Here is a 16,578-nt window from a genome sequence, read left to right on the forward strand (position 1 = left end):
GGGGAACCAATGGGAACGGCCGATGGTGCCCGAAGGGGCGGGGCACGCCGCCAAGAGCGCGTCGGGCGGGTAGTGCAACACCGCCCTTAACCAAGATGGCGGCCGAGCCGGCTTCATTCCGCCAGGCTCTCAGCCCTCATCCAGGCTCCGCCTCCCGCCCGTCGCCAGTTCTGATTGGCCGAAGGGCGGCCGCGGGCGGCTGCTATTGGAGGAGGCCGTTGCCCGGCGTGTGGCCGCGGTGCGGGCCGCGGATGGCGGCGGCGATGGAGGGTCGGTGAGGGGTCCCGGGGGGGTTTATTTCGGTAGGCTCGCCTTTAGCGGGGGTCAGCGATGGGTTTGCTGTTTCAGTGTGACCCGGGGACGGGGGGGCAGTTGTGGGGGGCTGTTTGGGTAGGGTCTCCGGTGAGAGGGAGGGGGTTTAGGGTGATGTTTATGTAGGGTCTGCTGTTGTGGGGGTGTTTGTGGGGGAGGTGTTTTTGTAGGGTCTCCTGGGGCGGGGGCATTTGTTTCAGTGGGGTGTCTTGTGAAATACTATTTTTTCATTTTTTGTTTACACAGGGTCCCCCACGGGGGGTTTGTTTATGTGGGGTCGCCTACAGAGAATTTATTTGCATAGGATTTCCCATAGGATTTCCCATAGGATCTCCCATAGGAGCTTATTTACACAGGTCCCCCATAGGGGTTTGTTTACGCGGGCCCCCCCACGGGGCGTTTGTTCACACAGGGCCCCCTGGGCTGGGGGCAGCACTGGACGCAGCTGCGCTGGAGCTGCTGGACGCGCTGGAGACGCTGCAGGAGCGACGCCAGGTCCTCACCCAGCTCCTGCGGCAGGTAAGGGCAGGGACACAGGGACAGGCCACCCGCTGCAGGGGGGGGACACACGGGCGAGGGGGTCATCCGCTGTGGGGACATGCTACCCACCATGGGGACATGTTTCGGGACATGCCACCCACCGTAAGGACATGCTGACCCCGCTGGGGACGTGCTGCCCCCCATGGGCACACACATGGGGATGTGTCCCCCACCACAGGGACATGCCTCCCGCCACGGGGACACAAAGGGACACACCATAGGGACACGCTGCTCCATGTCCCTGTGTCCCCCCTGACCCGCTATCCCCCTGTGTCCCCCCAGGGGTGGCTGTCCCTCTCCCAGGCCCGGTATTCCCTGGGATGCCACCGTGTCTCGTCCCTGCAGTATGGGGCCACCATGGTCCCCCGAGTCCGTGTCCTGCCCAGGTAGGGGACACCAAGGAGGGGGGACAATGATGATGATGGACATGGTGGGGGGACATGGGGATTGGCTGGCTGGGGAGGACATGATGAGATTGGGGGACACTATGGGGGACACACACACACACAAGGAGGGGGTGTGACATCAGTGTACCCAGTGGGGAGGGTGGCAGATTTTAGGGTGCAGGGGGATGACACAAGGGGGTGTTGGTGACACCCATGTCCTTGTGTCACCCCCCCACAGGGAGGGGACACCTCACTTTGACGAGGTGCCAGGCACAGCACGGGACACTGAAGATCCTGATCCCCAACAGGAAGGGGGTGATGGTGAGGAGGGGTCCCATGGGTGCTGGGAGGGAAACTGGGGTGCTGGGGGGAAAATTGGGGGTGCTGGGGTGTCCCCCATGGGTGCTGGGATGGCATTTGGGGTGCTGGGAGGGTCCTATGAGTGCTGGGGGCAGAATTGGGGTGCTCCCCATGGGTGCTGGGGGCACAACTGTGGGTGTTGGGGGGCACTGGAGAGTTCCCCATTGGTGTTGGCAGGGGATTTGGGGTGCTGGGGGTGGTTCCTCAGTTACTTTGGGGTGTCACTGTTTCCCCCAGGTCTGCGCCAGCGTCGGGGTCCCCCAGAGAAGAGGGGTGCCCCCCCTCGGGCCCCCCCAGACCCACTGGCCTGGTTTGGGGTGCTGGTGCCCCCCAGCCTGCGGCAGGCCCAGGGCAGCTTCGTCCAGGGTGAGGGTGGCTCTGAAAGCGGGAGTGGTCCTCAAACTGGGACGGATCCCCAAAACCTGGGGGGGTCCCCAATTTCGGAGGGGAGTGGGGAAACCAAGTGGGGTCCCCAAAACCAGAGGGGAGGGGGGAACTGGGGAAGAGTCTCCAAAATCAGGGGATCCCTAAAATTGGAGAGGAGGGGGGAAAACCTGGAGGGATCCCTAAAACATGGGGGTTTCCCCAGAATCTGGAAGGGTCTGTAAAACCTGGGGGGGTTGTCCCCAATTTCAGAGGGGAGGGGGGACACCTGGGGGGGGGTCCCCACAGTCCAGGAGGTCCCAATGAACTGAGGGGAGGGGGAGGCCCCTAAAGGTCACGAACCTGTGCCACCCAGTCCCTTTGTCACCTCAAATATCCCACCCCTGCCCTCCCCGGTGACCCCGATCCTCTCCATGACCTCTGACCTCCCCGCTGTGTCCCCTGTCCCCAGGGGTGACGGTGGCGGTGGAGCTGGCTGGGCTGCAGGCTGCTGTGGAGGCCGCTGCCACCCGCTACCGCGGCCTCCTGCGCCGTGCGCGTCACCCAGATGGAGACGCCGACACCACGGTGACACCGAGCGACGAGACAAGCAGCACCAAGATGGCATGTGGCAACGAGACCACCGGTGACACCAAGACCCCAGGTGACACGGGCACCTACAGGGAACCCGAGGTGACATGGAGAGACACAGGTGACACCATGACCCATGGGAACAAGGGCACCGGGAGTGACACCACCAGCATCGGGGACATGGAGACCCCAGCCACGTCACCGCCACCATGACAGGTGCCACCAGCTCATGTGACGCCCGTGTCCCGCTTCCAATAAAGACACTGTGGCAGCTGTTGGCTCCGTGTCACCCGCTGTCCCCCAAGAGCATTACACCATCACTCGGCTGCCATTTAGGTGCCACTGTGATGCCACCAAATGGTCATTTTGGTGCCACGGTGATGTCACCAGGTGGCCACCTTTGTACCACATGCTTGAGGTCACCCGGCCACCATCTTGGCGCCCTGCCCCCCCCCCCCCCGGCTGCCATCTTGGTGGCCACCTGCGCCCAGCGACACGCCCCAGCTGCCATCTTTTGCCAACGTCTATGTTTATTGGGCGGGGCCCCCCTCGCCCCGCCCCCCCCCTCGCCCCGCCCCCCACCAACCCAGAGGCGGGGCCAAGACACAACAACAACTAGAGGAGTGGGGGGTGGGGCAGGGCTCAACGGAGGGGGTGTGGCCAGGGGCGTGGCCGGGCTGGGGCACAGCCCCCCACCCCGGGGCTAGCGGATGGTGTAGCGCACGTAGGGCACCTCGATGTCAGCGTCGGTGTCGTCGTTGCAGCAGAGCTCGAAGACGAGGGCCTTGACGTGGCGGCCGACCTTCTTCTTGGAGACCCGCGCCACGATCTCCGTCATCCTGAGGGACAAGGGGACGGCAGCGTCACTGCCTCCGCGGCGGGGACATCCGTCACAGTGAGCGCTCAGGGGGGTCCTGGCTATGGGTCAGGGGCAACCTCGCGGGGAGGCATCACGGGGACCCCCTGTGGTGGCCTCTGCCCCGGCGGTGACAGGGACACGCGTGGCTGGGGAGTGACATCAGCTCGCGGTGACGCAGGGACTGTCACCCTATAGTAACGGGGCCCCAGCCGAGACCCTTCCCCCACCCATGGGACGCCTCCCTCACCCTGAGCCCCACATCCCGCGCGGGTGCCCCCCCCCCCCCCCCCCCCCCCCAGGTGCCCCCCCACCCCTGGGTGCCCCCGCCAGGCCCTACGGTTGGTCGTGGCGCTCGCGCAGCTTGGCGGCTGGCATGAAGAAGGAGTAGAGCATGGAAACACCTTGTGACAGCATCGTGATCTCCAGCCGGTGCTCCTTCTGAGGGGGACAGGGGGGCAGCGGGTGGGTGCAGGGCACCCAAAGGTGCCCCACAGCGACCCACAGCCTTTGGGGCACCAGCCACCGTGGTGGCTGCATCTCCCCACCTTCCCCCTGCGGTGCCCCGTCTTGCGTTGGAGTCCTTCAGGGGGTGTGTGTGGGGGACATGGGGACATGGGGTGGGGCCCCACAGCCCCCCCAAGTGCCTCTCCATCACCCCTCCCAGTGCTCCCAGTACCTTGAAGTAGGCGAGGAACTGGCGCAGAGTCATCTCTTGCCCGTCAGGCTGCAGCCCCTGCACCTCAAACCGGTCCCACAGCGTCCACTCCACCTCGTAGTACTGGGGGGGCAGACCCATGGCGGGGGGCTCAGACCCATGGCGGGGGGCTCAGACCCACGGCCAGCCACAAGGACCCGGGGAGCGCAGTGGGGGGTCTAGGGGGGTCACTGGGACCACGGGGTGACTTGGAGCACCTGTGAGGTCCCACAGCATGCTGTGGGGCTGGCCTCTATGGGTCAGGGAGCCGTGGGGCAGCACCCCAACCCCACCGAGACCCCAGACCACCCCCAGCAGTTGACCCCCACCCCACTCCCACCCCCTTTGGGCAGCACCCAGCGGGCACCAGGCCCTGGGGATGGCTCTAGGGTCCGCGCGGGTGCCGCGGGGCAGCCCCCCACCTTGTTGCGGGGGCAGGCGAGGGGCTCGGAGAAGCCAACGAAGGGCAGGGCCAGGTTGAGGAAGGCGTTCTTGTAGGAGGCCAGGCGGCGGTGGCCCTGCACCAGCTTGTAGAGCTCCAGGCAGGCCAGGCCCACCACGGCCCCCGTCGTGGTGGCGATGGCGGGGATGATCTTCCCTGCGATCAGCTTGCTCTGCCCCATAGGAAGATACCTATAGGGGCTGGGCGGGGGCATTGCCCCCCAACGCCCCCGCTGGATCCCCCGAGGGAGGGGCTATAGACCCCGGCTCTGCGGGCCCTGTAGCCCCCTTTGTGTGCCCTACAGCTCTATACATACTACGCAGCCCGTGTATACGCTGTACAGAGCCCCGTATAGGCTCTGCGTGGCTGTAGGTGTGACATACGTTACAGGCTGCCCTACGAAGTCTACGTGCAGCCTAGAGACCCTGCAGGTATTCCCTAGAATTATATTCCATCTCTTTTTTTTTATAGCATTTCTGTAGCTTTTTGCTGCAGTGTTTTCTATAGCATGTATATTCTGAGCGTTCTATGTACGCGAGACCTCGTACGTACTCTAGACCCTTATGCACCATATACATACCCTATAGACTCTGTATATGCTTTATAGATCCTTTACAGATCCTCCGTGCATCCGTATGTACTCGCAGATTCTACGTGTTCTATAGATTCCCTCAGCTCTCCGCAGAGGCTATACGGACCTTAAATATCTATGAGCCATATACGTACTGTAGATCCTACAAGGCCTATATGCTCCTTCCAGCTGCTGTGCGCTCCTTATAGACTCTATATGCTCCTTACAGGCTCCGTTTCCTACGGACCCTACGCACGCCCCGTAGGCCCTACGGAGCAGAGCACGCCCCTCAGACGTATGGCACAGACCGTACAGCGCCATAGGACCCCTCCCCAGCACCCACAGACCCTCTGCGGCCCCTGTAACACACCGTAAGGAACTCATTAATGCCCCAAAGCACCCCCCAGCACCCATGGGACCCCCCCAGATCACGTAGGACCTGCCCAGCACCCCATAAGAACCCCAATAACGCCCCATGGCCCCCCCCCCCCCCCCAGCACCCACCTTGTGGCGGTCGGCTGGGGGGATGTCATAGTTCTCCGCTCGCAGGTTGGAGGCAGCAACGATGAAATCCATGTGGAAGTTGGTGTCATCGTCCTGGGTGAGGAGCACCCATGGGTAGGGGAGCACCCATGGGGGGGGGGGGGGGGGGCACCCTTTTTTTTTTGGGGGGGGGGGGTGGGGCGGGGGCATGCACTTTGCTCATCTCTGGGGTGGTGACAAAGTAGTAGTGGCTCCCCGAGGGTGGGTAGGTTGGGGTGCAGCACCCATGGGTGGGGGGGCACTCATGAGTAGCTGGGGGCACCCATGGGTGCTAGGGGGGGGCAGCACCCACCTTCTCGAACTCGATGGGGAACATTCGGAAGCCAGGCAGCTCCTCGGGGCTGGGCAGTGACGCTTTCAGCTCCTCCAGGCGCCCGTCATCTGTGGGTGAGGGGGGCACCCATGGGACCCCCGGCACTCACAGGCCCCCCCCGAACCCCTAAGTACCCCCAGCACCCATAGGTGCCCCCAGCACCCACAGGTGCCCTCCAGCCCCCGTGCTTGTCCCAAACCCCAATCCAACCAGCTCCTCTCTCCGCCCGGTTCCCCCCAGCACCCATGGGTGCGCCCCCCCCCCCCATACCAAGGGCGGTGGTGGCGCTCTGCAGCTCCTGGTCGGAGACGTGGATACGGACACCGGCCTTGGGGGCGAAGGGGGGGACGCGGACGTGGCGCAGGAGCTCTGCCACCGCCCCCCCGGTCCCGTGAGCCCCCGATCCCGTAGCTCTGGGCGAAGAGGTTGGCTGCCGCCATCACGTAGTCCAGGTGGAGGGGCTGGAGAGGGGCACCCACGGGTGCCGGGGGGGAGAATGTCAGGGAGGGATGACACCCCAAAGGGACAGATGTCACCCAACGAGGACAGAAGGGGGTTTAAGGGTGATGGGCGCCCCCAAAGGGTGGTGGATGGCACCCAAGGGTGACAGCGCCCCCCACAGGCCACCCCAGCGCCCCACTCACGTTGTCAGGGTCAAAGACGAGGGGGTGCGGGCAGCGCTTGGGCCCCGACCAGAAGAGGGTCCCAGAGTTTGTCTTCTGCAGGGGGGTAATTAAGAGTTAGTGACGTAATTAGAGCACGAAGGGGTTAATGAGGCAACTGGGGGAGCAATTAGGGGCTCTTGGGGTAAATCAAGGGGCAGGAAGGGGTTAGTGGGGCAACTAGAAGTTAATGGACATAATTAAGAGACAACTGGAAATCAACGGGGATATTAACGACCAATGAGAGCTTAATGAAGACAATTAAGGAATAATTGGTTAATGGGGGCTAAATATAAGATATTTATATGTACATATATAATATATATAAAGTAAAAGTGAAAAATAATGGGGTAGAAGGGTGAATTAGGGAAATCAAGGCACAACTGGGGGTTGATGGGTGTAATTAAGAAGTAATTCAACATTAATGACAGACATTAAGGGGCAAATAAGAATTAATGTGGGTAATTATGAAGCGGCTAAGGGTTGATGAGCGCAATTAGTTGATCATTAGGAATTAATGGGAAAAGAGCACTTAATGAGGATCAATAAGGGGCAATTAGGGGTTGTGGGGGCAGAATTAAGGGGGCAGAAAAGCACTGAGGGTGTCATGAGTGTGAATGAGGTCAGTGGGGGGGATATTCCTAACTAAGAGTACCCCACCCCCCCCAGGGGACCCCAGACCCCCCCAGGGGACCCCAGACCCCCCCAGGGTCCCCGAGCACCCACCTGCCCCGGGGGAAAGTTGTGCAGCAGCTGGCGGATGTTGTTGCTGTACTGGCGGTGCCAGTGGCGACAGGCCCAGGCGACGCAGTCGGGCCAGCCCCGCGGCCGCTCGCTTACCAGGCTGCGCTGCACCGCCTCCAGCACCTCCAGCGGCTGCGTGCCCGCCAGGCGCAGCGTGCGCTCCACAAATTTGGGGTCCCTGCGGGCATAGGGGGGCGGGGGGAGGGGGGTGAGGCTGGGGGGTGCTGCAGGGGGCGTGGGGGGGGGCGGGGTTAGCGGGTGCCCCTTGTCCCTCTGCCCTCCCCTCGACACCCACATCAGGTACTGGTTGACGTTCTCTGCCGGTTGCTTGAAGAGACCCTCGAACTCGTCACGCGCCCACTGTGGGGGAGGAGCTGTCAGTGGAAGGACCCCCCACGTCCGGGACGCCCCCACGGGGCACCCAGGTGTCCAGGGTCCCCTACAGAAGGGACCCAAGCATCTAAACCACCCCAAAGGTGGCCCTGGGGTTTCCAGAGCACCCTATAGCGGGCACCCAAACACCCGGGGCCCGCTACAGAAGGGAGCGGGGCGCGCGAGACCCCCGTAGAGGTACCTGCAGGGTGTGCTCGATGGCGTTGGGGAAGTTCTTGAGGGTGCAGATGGGGATGGCCTTCTCAGGGGGGTCCTGGCTGGAGCTGTAGGACTCGCTCAGGAAGGGGATCACCACCTGCACGTTCCCCTTTGTCCCCAACGTCCCCGACTCCAGCAGCGGCTTCCGATAGTAGACGCAGCGCCGGTCCATATAGAGCCCTACGGGGGGAGAACCGCAGCGTCTGTAGGGTGTCTGTAGGGCACCCAGGCCCCGCGGGGTTGTCCTGGAAGGGACTCTGGGGCACTCTTCGAGGTCCCTATAGCACTCCAGGCAGTTCTTACAGCATTTTTCGGGTCCCTATAATATTCCTGAGGTCCCTTATAAGGACCTCTGAGGGTCCCTAGAGCATCCAATAGCCAAGACTCCTTAGAGCACCCCAAGATCACCCTGCAGTACCCCGAAGACGCCCTACAGCCCCCCAAAGCCCCACACAGCGCCCATGTGATGCCCTACAGCACCCCCAAACCACCTGCAGCACCCAAGAAAACCCTACAGCGCCTCGAAAACATCCTGTATCATCCTAAAGACTCTCCATAGCCCCCCCCAACCCCCCGGAGAACCCAAATGACTTATCCAAAGGACCTTCCCAGCACCCTGAGGGCCCCCCACAGCACCCCGAGGGCCCCACAGGTGCTCACGGGCATCGACATTGTCCAGGGCGTTGGCGACACCATCCAGGGCCTCGAAGAAGTCGTCATCGTAGACGCGCTCAGTGTCGGGGCCGACGCGGTCAGGGCGACTGCTCACCCCGCAGCGCTGGGTTCATCTCCCGCACTGCCGCTGCCGCCCGTTCCGACTTCAGTTTCTGTGGGGACCCACGCCCCTTCAGGCCCCACCCTTTCTGGCCCCACCCCCTGAAGCCCCACCCCTCCATGCCTCTCCCAGTCCCACCAAATGTCAAGGCAACTTGATTGTTGACGTTGGCCAACTCCACGGTGGCATCTTGACGGTAGCTCCCCGCTCCGACCCTGCCCCCTAAGACCCCCCCAAAGGCTCTGCCTACTCATCCCCCACCCCACGGACTCCCCCTCCTTCGGCCCCACCCATTTAGTCCCCTCCCACCTACTGTTGCCACCTTCGTATGACTCAACCTTTGGTGTTGCCTTGGCCAAGTCAATGTCAACTCATTCCTTGGCAGTTCCCACCCCAGACTCCACCCCTATGGACTCCACCCCTTGAGGCTCCACCCACTCAACCCCACAGGCTCCTCCCCCCTTGATCCTGCCCCTCACCGTCACGTCCCAGGGCCGGAAGAGGAACTGGCGGTTGAGGTTGGACTTCTCGATGGTGTCCATGTCGGTGACGGTGATGCAGCCTTCAGGGCCGCAGCCCAGTCCCACCATTGCAAAGTTCTTCAGCAGCTCGCAGCCAATGGCCCCTGCCCCCACCTGTGCCCGGGGACATGTGGGGACACTCAGGGAGACTTGGGGACACTCAGGAGAACCGTGAGGAGACTTGGGGACATGCAGGTAGACATGGGGGGACACCTGGGGACACAGCCCAAGGTGGCCACGGAGGCCTGGGGGCACATGGATGGGAGAGGATGACGCTTGGTAGACCCGTGAGTGCATGAGGGGACATCTGGGGACAAGTGGAGGACACAAGGGGACACTTGGGGCCATATGGATGCAGGTGGAGACATGCAGGGGTGGAGGACCCAGGTGGGGACGCGGTGGGGGGACGACGACTTACCACGAAGTACTTCTGGGCACCCAGCTTGGCCTGCAGTTCCGCCCCAAATACAGCAATCTGCCCATCGTAGCGGCTGTTGCGCTGGGGACAACGTAAAGCGTCACGCAGATGCATCACAAAGCCACCCATGGGTGTCCCCAAGAAGGTAGCCCACCCATAGGTGCTCTATGACCAAAGCCCACCACAAGGAGATGCCCACTTGGGGTGTCCCCGGGAAAGGTGGGTCACCCATGGGTGATTTCAACGTGGCCAACCCATGGGTGTTCTCCACCAACTGCCCTACAACCGACATCCACCCCAAGGCAACACCAGCTACGGGTGCCCCCTGCCGCCCACCCCCTGCCGCCCCCACCCATGGGTGCTCACTGGGCGACACTGCTCCTCAGTCAGAACCGTTTCCTTGTTGTCCTCAGGGAGACACTCCAACGCGTCGAAGTAGAGCCATTGGGTGATGGGCGTGAACTTCCCCGACACCGCCTGCGTCACAGTCTTTGTTAGGGGACCCAGGTGGCCAGGGAAGGGACCCAGGTGGCCGGGGAAGGGACCCAGGTGGCCAGTACCTTCATGACCTCCTGGGCCGCCAACCCCCCGATGAAGGCGTTGACGGGGGCCAGGTCACCGGTGGCCTGGAAGGCCAGTTCCCGCAGCACCTCTTCATCCAGCTCCGCCCCTGGAGCCACCTCCCGGGTCAAGGCCACCACCTCCGCCGCATCACCCTGGGTGGGGACACACAATGTTGGAGACAACTCTGGGGACACCAGGGAGGACCCTCAGGACCACCAGCAGAGAAAGGTGAGGCCACGTGGTGGTGAAGGAGCTGGTGGCCTCACCGCTCCCAGCACCCTCAGCGTTCCCCATGCCCCCTGCTTTGTCCCCAAGCCCCCCGGTGTCCCCACCTGGTGACGTGGCCGAGGGGGGTGGCCGTGCTGGTGGATGAAGCGGTGCAGGGCCTGCCAGCCCCAGTGCATGACTGGAGGTCTCTCGGCCTTCCCGAAGTCGGTGATCATCAGCTCCGGCTCCACCAGTGCTTCCCGCAGCCGCTTCTGGGGTCGGAGGGGACGGAGGGGACAGGTGAGCACCCAGTGACTCGTCCCAGCAGCTTCCAGTAATCCTCAATCCCCTCCTAGTGCCCCACAGTGACCTCCCACCCCCTCCTAGTCCCCTCCCAACGCTTAATCCATCCCCAGTCCCTCCCAATTCCCCCTAGTCCCCTTCTAGTGCCTCCTATTCTGCCCCCAGTCCCTCCCAGTGCCCCCCAGTCCCATCCCTGTCTGCCCCCAGTCCCCCCCTAGCGCCCCTCACTCCCTGCCAGTGCCTTCCCAGTGCTCCCAGTGCCACTTACGAAGCGGATGTGCTTGGGCATCTTGACCTGGGTGACAATTCCCCCCCTCACGTAGTCCCCGAACCCGCTGGTGTCGCCGATGCTGAAGGTGTATGGCCCTGTGGGGAGGGGCTGTCACAGAGGGTCCCCAGCACCCGGGGCGCCCTATAGAAGGGACCCCTGTGTCCGAGGCGCCCTATAGAAGGGACCCCGGCGTCCGAGGCGCCCTATAGAAGGGACCCCGGTGTCCGAGGCGCCCTATAGAAGGGACCCCCGGTGTCCGAGGCGCCCTATAGAAGGGACCCCCGGCATCCGAGGCGCCCTATAGAAGGGACCCCGGCGTCCGAGGCGCCTTATAGAAGGGACCCCGGCGTCCGAGGCGCCCTATAGAAGGGATCCCGGCGTCCGAGACGCCCTATAGAAGGGACCCCCGGCACCTGGGGCGCCCTATAGAAGGGACCCCGGCACCCAGGGCGCCCTATAGAAGGGACCCAGGCACCTGGGCTCACCAAGGACGCGGATCTCCATGGGGCCGCAGCTGTTCAGCTCCTCCATCCCCTCCACCTCAGTGAAGGTGACAAAATCGCCCGTCTCGAAGCCGTGACGAGCCTCATCCAGGCACGTCACCTCCCCCGGGCACCCCTTGGTCACCATGGAAACCATGGCGCTGAGGGGTTGTTCCCCATTGGTGTCCGTCACCACCATGTCGTCCCCAAAATCACAGAAAAGCTGCCTAAAATAGGGGAGGGACGTCAGGCAGGGGCCGCAGCCATCCGGGAGGCCTTACGGAAAGCAGCTGGGTGTCTGGCTCACCCAAAAAGCCCCCGGGTGTCGGCCACCACCAGCTTGATCCCATGGCTGTGACAGAAGTCCCCAACCCACAGTTGTTCCTCTAACGACGAGTTGGTCAACACCACCACCTGCGGAGAGACCGCGTCCATCTGTCCGTCCACCCCCCGCGAGCAGAGGGACAGCAGGACAGACAGCAGGACGGATAACCCCCGCCGCGGGGAGGATTTGAGGGGACAGGCAGCCACAGAGAGGGACAGCAGGAAACACAACCGGACCGACAGACTAACAAATAAAGGCACATGGAGACCATCAGACTGCAAAAGCAGCAGGTACAGGGGGTCTGGGGGGGTACAGGCAGCCACAGAGACGTAAGGAGTCACGGAGACGTACAGTCAGATGCACAAATGGATGCACTGACAGCGGGACACGGACAAAACCAGAGCCAGGGCTGGTTGATGGGAAGCCACCGGTGCCCCAGAGGGACACAGCCATCCCCCGGGGGGGACCCACGGCTGCCTGGGGTACAACCAGCCAGATCTCACAGCTGGCCCTGACTACAGCCAGCCAAATGACCACGGATGGTTGTGGCGAGACCACCGCTGTGCCAGGGGACGCAGGGGTCCCCAGAGAGGGTACACGTGGCTGTTGCAGGTACCACGGGCCACAGAGGTTCAGTCGGCCACGTGAGACAAGTTGGATGCCCAAAAAAATGGCCCCAGGGTTGATTTTTTGGGGAAAAAAAAGGGGCACAAAGAGGGGTACAGGCAGAGGGGGGTGTACCTGGAAGGGTGCCAGCATGTCCTGGCTGAGGGGCTGGCGGGTGCTGGTGACAGCCACATAAGCGTTGAGCTCAGCTAACCGGGGCAGCGTCGCCTCCGCCCGGTTCTGCCCCACATCTTCCTCCCGCAGGAAGAACTAAGGGGGGCAGGAAAAAGTAAAATAGGGTGTCAGGGGGGTCCTGGCACCCTACCACCCCCCAGACACTCCCCAGCACCCAGGGAAGGCCCCTCCAAGAAACCAGGGGGGGGATTCAGGGAACCAAATAGAGGATTTCGTGGGGTATTTAACACCAGGGGGTGGTAATCAGCCACCCAGGGGGATATTTAAATGTGTGCGGGGACATTTAGGCCCCTTAGGGGGGTATTTAAGGGCTTGGGGAGGTATTTGGGTGCCTTAAGGGGGGTATTTAAGGGCCATAGGGGCCCAAACCACCCCGAAACCTGAATGCATAGGGATATTTACCCCCCCCCAGCAAATAAACTACCCCTAGGAGGGCACTTATCTCCCCTAGGGAATGCCATCATCCTACACAACTCCCATGGGTGCTACTTGCCCCTCAAGTTAATTAATTAATCCCCAGGTAAATAAATTACCTTGTGAGAAGCACTTAATTCCCCTAACCAGCCCCAGTAATGACTCCAGAGGTGGGCGTTTATCCTGGGGGAGGGGGGCACTTAGCTCCTGTGGGGAACCCCATCACCCCAGAGAACAATCCCCCATGGGGGCTAATTACCCCCCAGGTTAATTACCTGTAAGGGGGACTTAACTTCCCTGATAATGACCCCAAGAGTAAATTAATTACCCCAGGGGGAACACTTTCAACTCAGCTCAGACATACAACCCACCCCAAAATCAGCTCCCTGAGAATTAACTGCCCTGGGGGGGAGAGCGTTAATTAATTCGTTGGGTTAATTAACTCACCTGGGAGGCAAGGTCAGGCCAGGCAGTGGGTTGGGGGTCATGGAGGGTGACAGATTTGACCCCCCCCAGCACCAGGTTCTTGGCCACCTCCACCCCCAGCCCCCGCAGCCCCGACACCAGGACGTTGGACGTCTGCATCCGCTTCATTGCCTCATGGCCCAGCACATACCTCGGGAGGAGGAAAAAGGGGGGGGGGGGTGTCAGGGGCTCCCCAGATCCTCCTGGAGCCCCCCAGGATCCCCCTCCAAGGCTGTGGAAACAGCTGAAGGTACCTGGGAGGGACCCAGGCACGTGGGGAGCCCCCAAGTCCATAGGGGACCGCCCAAGAGGCAACCTGGCATCCCCCCAAATCCATAGCGACCCCCCGAAGTCACAGGGGACCACCCCAGCACCCCCAGGAGGGAGCTGGGTACTCACAGCTGGCGGGAGTAGAGCCCCTCATCGATCTCGGCCTCGGCCCCGTTCTTCGCCATGCCCTGGGGAAGGGACACAAGGTGACAACAGCGTCAGCAGGGTGGGGGGCCATCAGGGAGGAGGGGGGGGATACCGGGGGCATGGTGCAGCAGTGGGGAGGGCTGAGAGGTGCCAGGCAGGTGACACTGGGTGCCATGTCCCCCTGGGATGGGGATAAAGACGGGTCAGGGGTGATGGACGGGTGATATGGGGGGACATCAGGTGACCCAGAGAGTGGAGTCACCCTGGGGTGGGGCAGGAAGATCTGGGAGGTGACAAATGGGTGACATCCAGGTGACAACAGGGTTGGCCAGGTGAGCGACAGAGCCAGCCAGCGGGTGACGCTGCTGTTGATGGGGGTGGCTCTGAGCAGAGGGAACTACGAGGACAGGAGGGGACATGTTATCCCCAGGACACACAGGGACACCTGGGTGACACAAGTTGACAGTAAAGTGACACCACATAGCGCTCCCATTGACAGGGGTAGCTCTGAAAGCCACGGGAGGGACAACAAGGACCAAGGGTGACATATGTCACTGCCAAGATATGTAGGGACACCCAGGTGACAGCAAGTGACACCCAGGTGACCCCAGATGACAACAAGTGACACCCAGGTGACATCCACATTAGCAGGAGCAGCGCTGAGTGCCGCAGAGGCAACAATGAGACCAGAGCAGGTAACGGGGCCCCCCTGGGGTGACAGAAGGTGACACTCACGTTGGTGGGGGTGACGCTGGCGGGGACGGCGGGGGCGGGGGCGCGGCTGGAGCCCGTTGGTGGCTCGGACCCGGAGACGCGGCGCTTCTTCGACAGCGGGGAGCTGGACATCTGCAGGGTCAGAGGTCAGAGGTCAGCTGGGGACAACAGGGGTGACACGGGAGGGGAAGCAGGGTGATGCTGAGGGCCATAGGTGACATTTGGGGGACAAGGGATGGCAGGAGGTGACACTGAAGGCGGTGGGTGACACATAGAGTAGCACTGACAGACACAGTGGCACCAGGTGACACACTGGGTGACACCAGGGACAGTGGGTGATGCTGGGGGGTGTGTGGGGTGGCAATGGGTGACACTGAGGGTGGTGGGTAATGCATGGGGTGGCACTGAAGGACACAGCGGTTCTGGGTGACACAGGGGGTGACACTGGTATGGACAGGGGGATGGCAACAGGTGACACTGAGGGCAGTGAGTAACATCTGGGGGGACAGGAGGGTGACAGCAGGTGACACTGGGGGCAGTGGGTGTCATTTGGGGGGTGACAGCAGGTGATGCTGAGGGTAGCAGGTAACATTGGGGATGGAGAGGATGACACCAGGTGACACCAGGGGATGGAGGGTGACGCTGGGGTGAACACTGGGTGACACCAGGTGACACTGTCCCCCCGCAAAGGAACCCAGGCACCCAGGACAGTAACCCCCCCCTCCCCCCCAAAGCTTGAAAGCGACGGGACTTTCCAAAGGGTTCCCACTAACGAGGGTCTTGGGAGGGGGTGGTGGTGTCTGTTAACGAGGGTGCAATTAAGTAGTTTCTATTACCGGGGGCGGGTTCCCACTACCGGGGGAAGGAGTTCCCATTAACCAGAACCGAGTTCCTACTACCGGGGGTCCCCAGAGTGGGGTCTTCCATTAACCGGGACCAGGTTCCTACTACCGAGGGTCCCTGAGGGGAGGTTCCCATTAACCGAGGCCACGTTCTCACCCCCGGGGGTCCCAAGGGAGGGTGCCCATTAACCGAGACCGGGCTCGTACTAGCGGGGTTCCCCAAAGCCCCCCTCTCCCAGCCCCTCCCCTCAGGGCTCCCCTCAGGCCTTGAGGGGGAGGTCCCACTAACCGGGGCGCGGATCACTACTAACAAGGGCCGGGTCCCCCCCGCTCCCATCCCCCCCCATCCCCTTCCCCGTGCCCCCCCTCCCCCCGGGGCCCCCCCGGGCCCAGCACCCCCGCACCAATGATGCTGTCCAGGCCCCGCCGCCGGGTCCCGCCCGCTCCGTTCGGCTCCTCCGCGACAAGATGGCGGCGGCGGCGGCTGCCCCCCGCCGCCCCCTCCCTCCCCACTCTCCGCCCCGCCCTCCGGCTATTCCCATTGGCCACCGGCACCCGGCGCCGCGCTTCCACTGGCTACAGCCTCCCGCCACCGCCCGCCTCCTCCCCCCCCCGCCGCAAGCGACGCGCTGATTGGGGGGGGCGCGCCCCGGGTGGCCCGCCCCTTTCCTCCCGACGGGACCCGGATGGAGAGGCCCCGCCCACCCTACGCATACGGAATGAGGGGGCGGGGCCTCGTGACACAGCACGGGGCGCGCGGCCCCGACGGCGGCCGAGATGGGATACGGGGCCTATGGGACGCCTGTGGGGGAATATAGGGGCCGATAGGGGGCCTATGGCGCAGCACAAGCGTCTATAGAGGGCCTATAGGGGCAATGGAGGTCGATAGAGGGCCTATGAGGCAGCACAGGGACCTATAGGGGGCTGTGGATAGCTGGAATGGAGGATAGGAGGTTATGCAGGACCTGAGGGGGGGTACAGGAACTTATAGGGTACCTGTGCGGCATGGGGAGGAGGACTAAGGCAGCCTGTGGGTATATATGGGGAGCTTTGGAGGGCTATAGGGGCTTGGGGAACCTATAGGGGCC

The 16,578-nt window shown here is 62.8% G+C and overlaps 2 protein-coding genes across 2 annotated transcripts; one reads left to right on the forward strand and one right to left on the reverse strand.

Moving 5' to 3' along the window:
• Positions 1–66: 66 nt before the first annotated feature.
• CCDC115 (coiled-coil domain containing 115) lies at positions 67–2,829 on the forward strand. The gene is made up of 6 exons (XM_013297180.3): positions 67–270; positions 725–831; positions 1,135–1,238; positions 1,477–1,559; positions 1,836–1,964; positions 2,434–2,829. Exons 1-6 carry the CDS (start codon positions 96–98, stop codon positions 2,763–2,765), a joined length of 930 nt encoding a protein of 309 aa, XP_013152634.2. The 5' UTR covers positions 67–95; the 3' UTR covers positions 2,766–2,829.
• Positions 2,830–3,073: 244 nt separating this feature from the next.
• UBA1 (ubiquitin like modifier activating enzyme 1) lies at positions 3,074–16,020 on the reverse strand. The gene is given in 27 exon segments (XM_055790020.1): positions 3,074–3,391; positions 3,749–3,849; positions 4,088–4,189; positions 4,528–4,719; positions 5,623–5,715; positions 5,954–6,042; positions 6,245–6,356; positions 6,358–6,435; positions 6,619–6,693; positions 7,363–7,558; positions 7,676–7,740; positions 7,955–8,151; positions 8,632–8,740; positions 8,742–8,798; positions 9,226–9,381; positions 9,686–9,766; positions 10,052–10,162; positions 10,246–10,401; positions 10,582–10,728; positions 11,028–11,125; positions 11,516–11,739; positions 11,820–11,926; positions 12,579–12,713; positions 13,500–13,668; positions 13,917–13,975; positions 14,670–14,780; positions 15,895–16,020. Coding segments are annotated over 26 exon segments (3,156 nt in total). The 5' UTR covers positions 15,895–16,020; the 3' UTR covers positions 3,074–3,255.
• Between the last annotated feature and the right edge of the window lie 558 nt (positions 16,021–16,578).

Source organism: Falco peregrinus, chromosome 18 (assembly GCF_023634155.1).
Source record: "Falco peregrinus isolate bFalPer1 chromosome 18, bFalPer1.pri, whole genome shotgun sequence".
NCBI lineage: Eukaryota > Metazoa > Chordata > Aves > Falconiformes > Falconidae > Falco > Falco peregrinus.

Coding starts and splice junctions, on each gene's coding strand:
- CCDC115 (XM_013297180.3), top strand. CDS start 96: ATGGCGGCCGAGCCGGCTTCATTCCGCCAGGCTCTCAGCCCTCATCCA. Junction 832..1,134: donor TCACCCAGCTCCTGCGGCAG/GTAAGGGCAGGG, acceptor GTGTCCCCCCAG/GGGTGGCTGTCCCTCTCCCA. Junction 1,965..2,433: donor CCAGGGCAGCTTCGTCCAGG/GTGAGGGTGGCT, acceptor CCCTGTCCCCAG/GGGTGACGGTGGCGGTGGAG.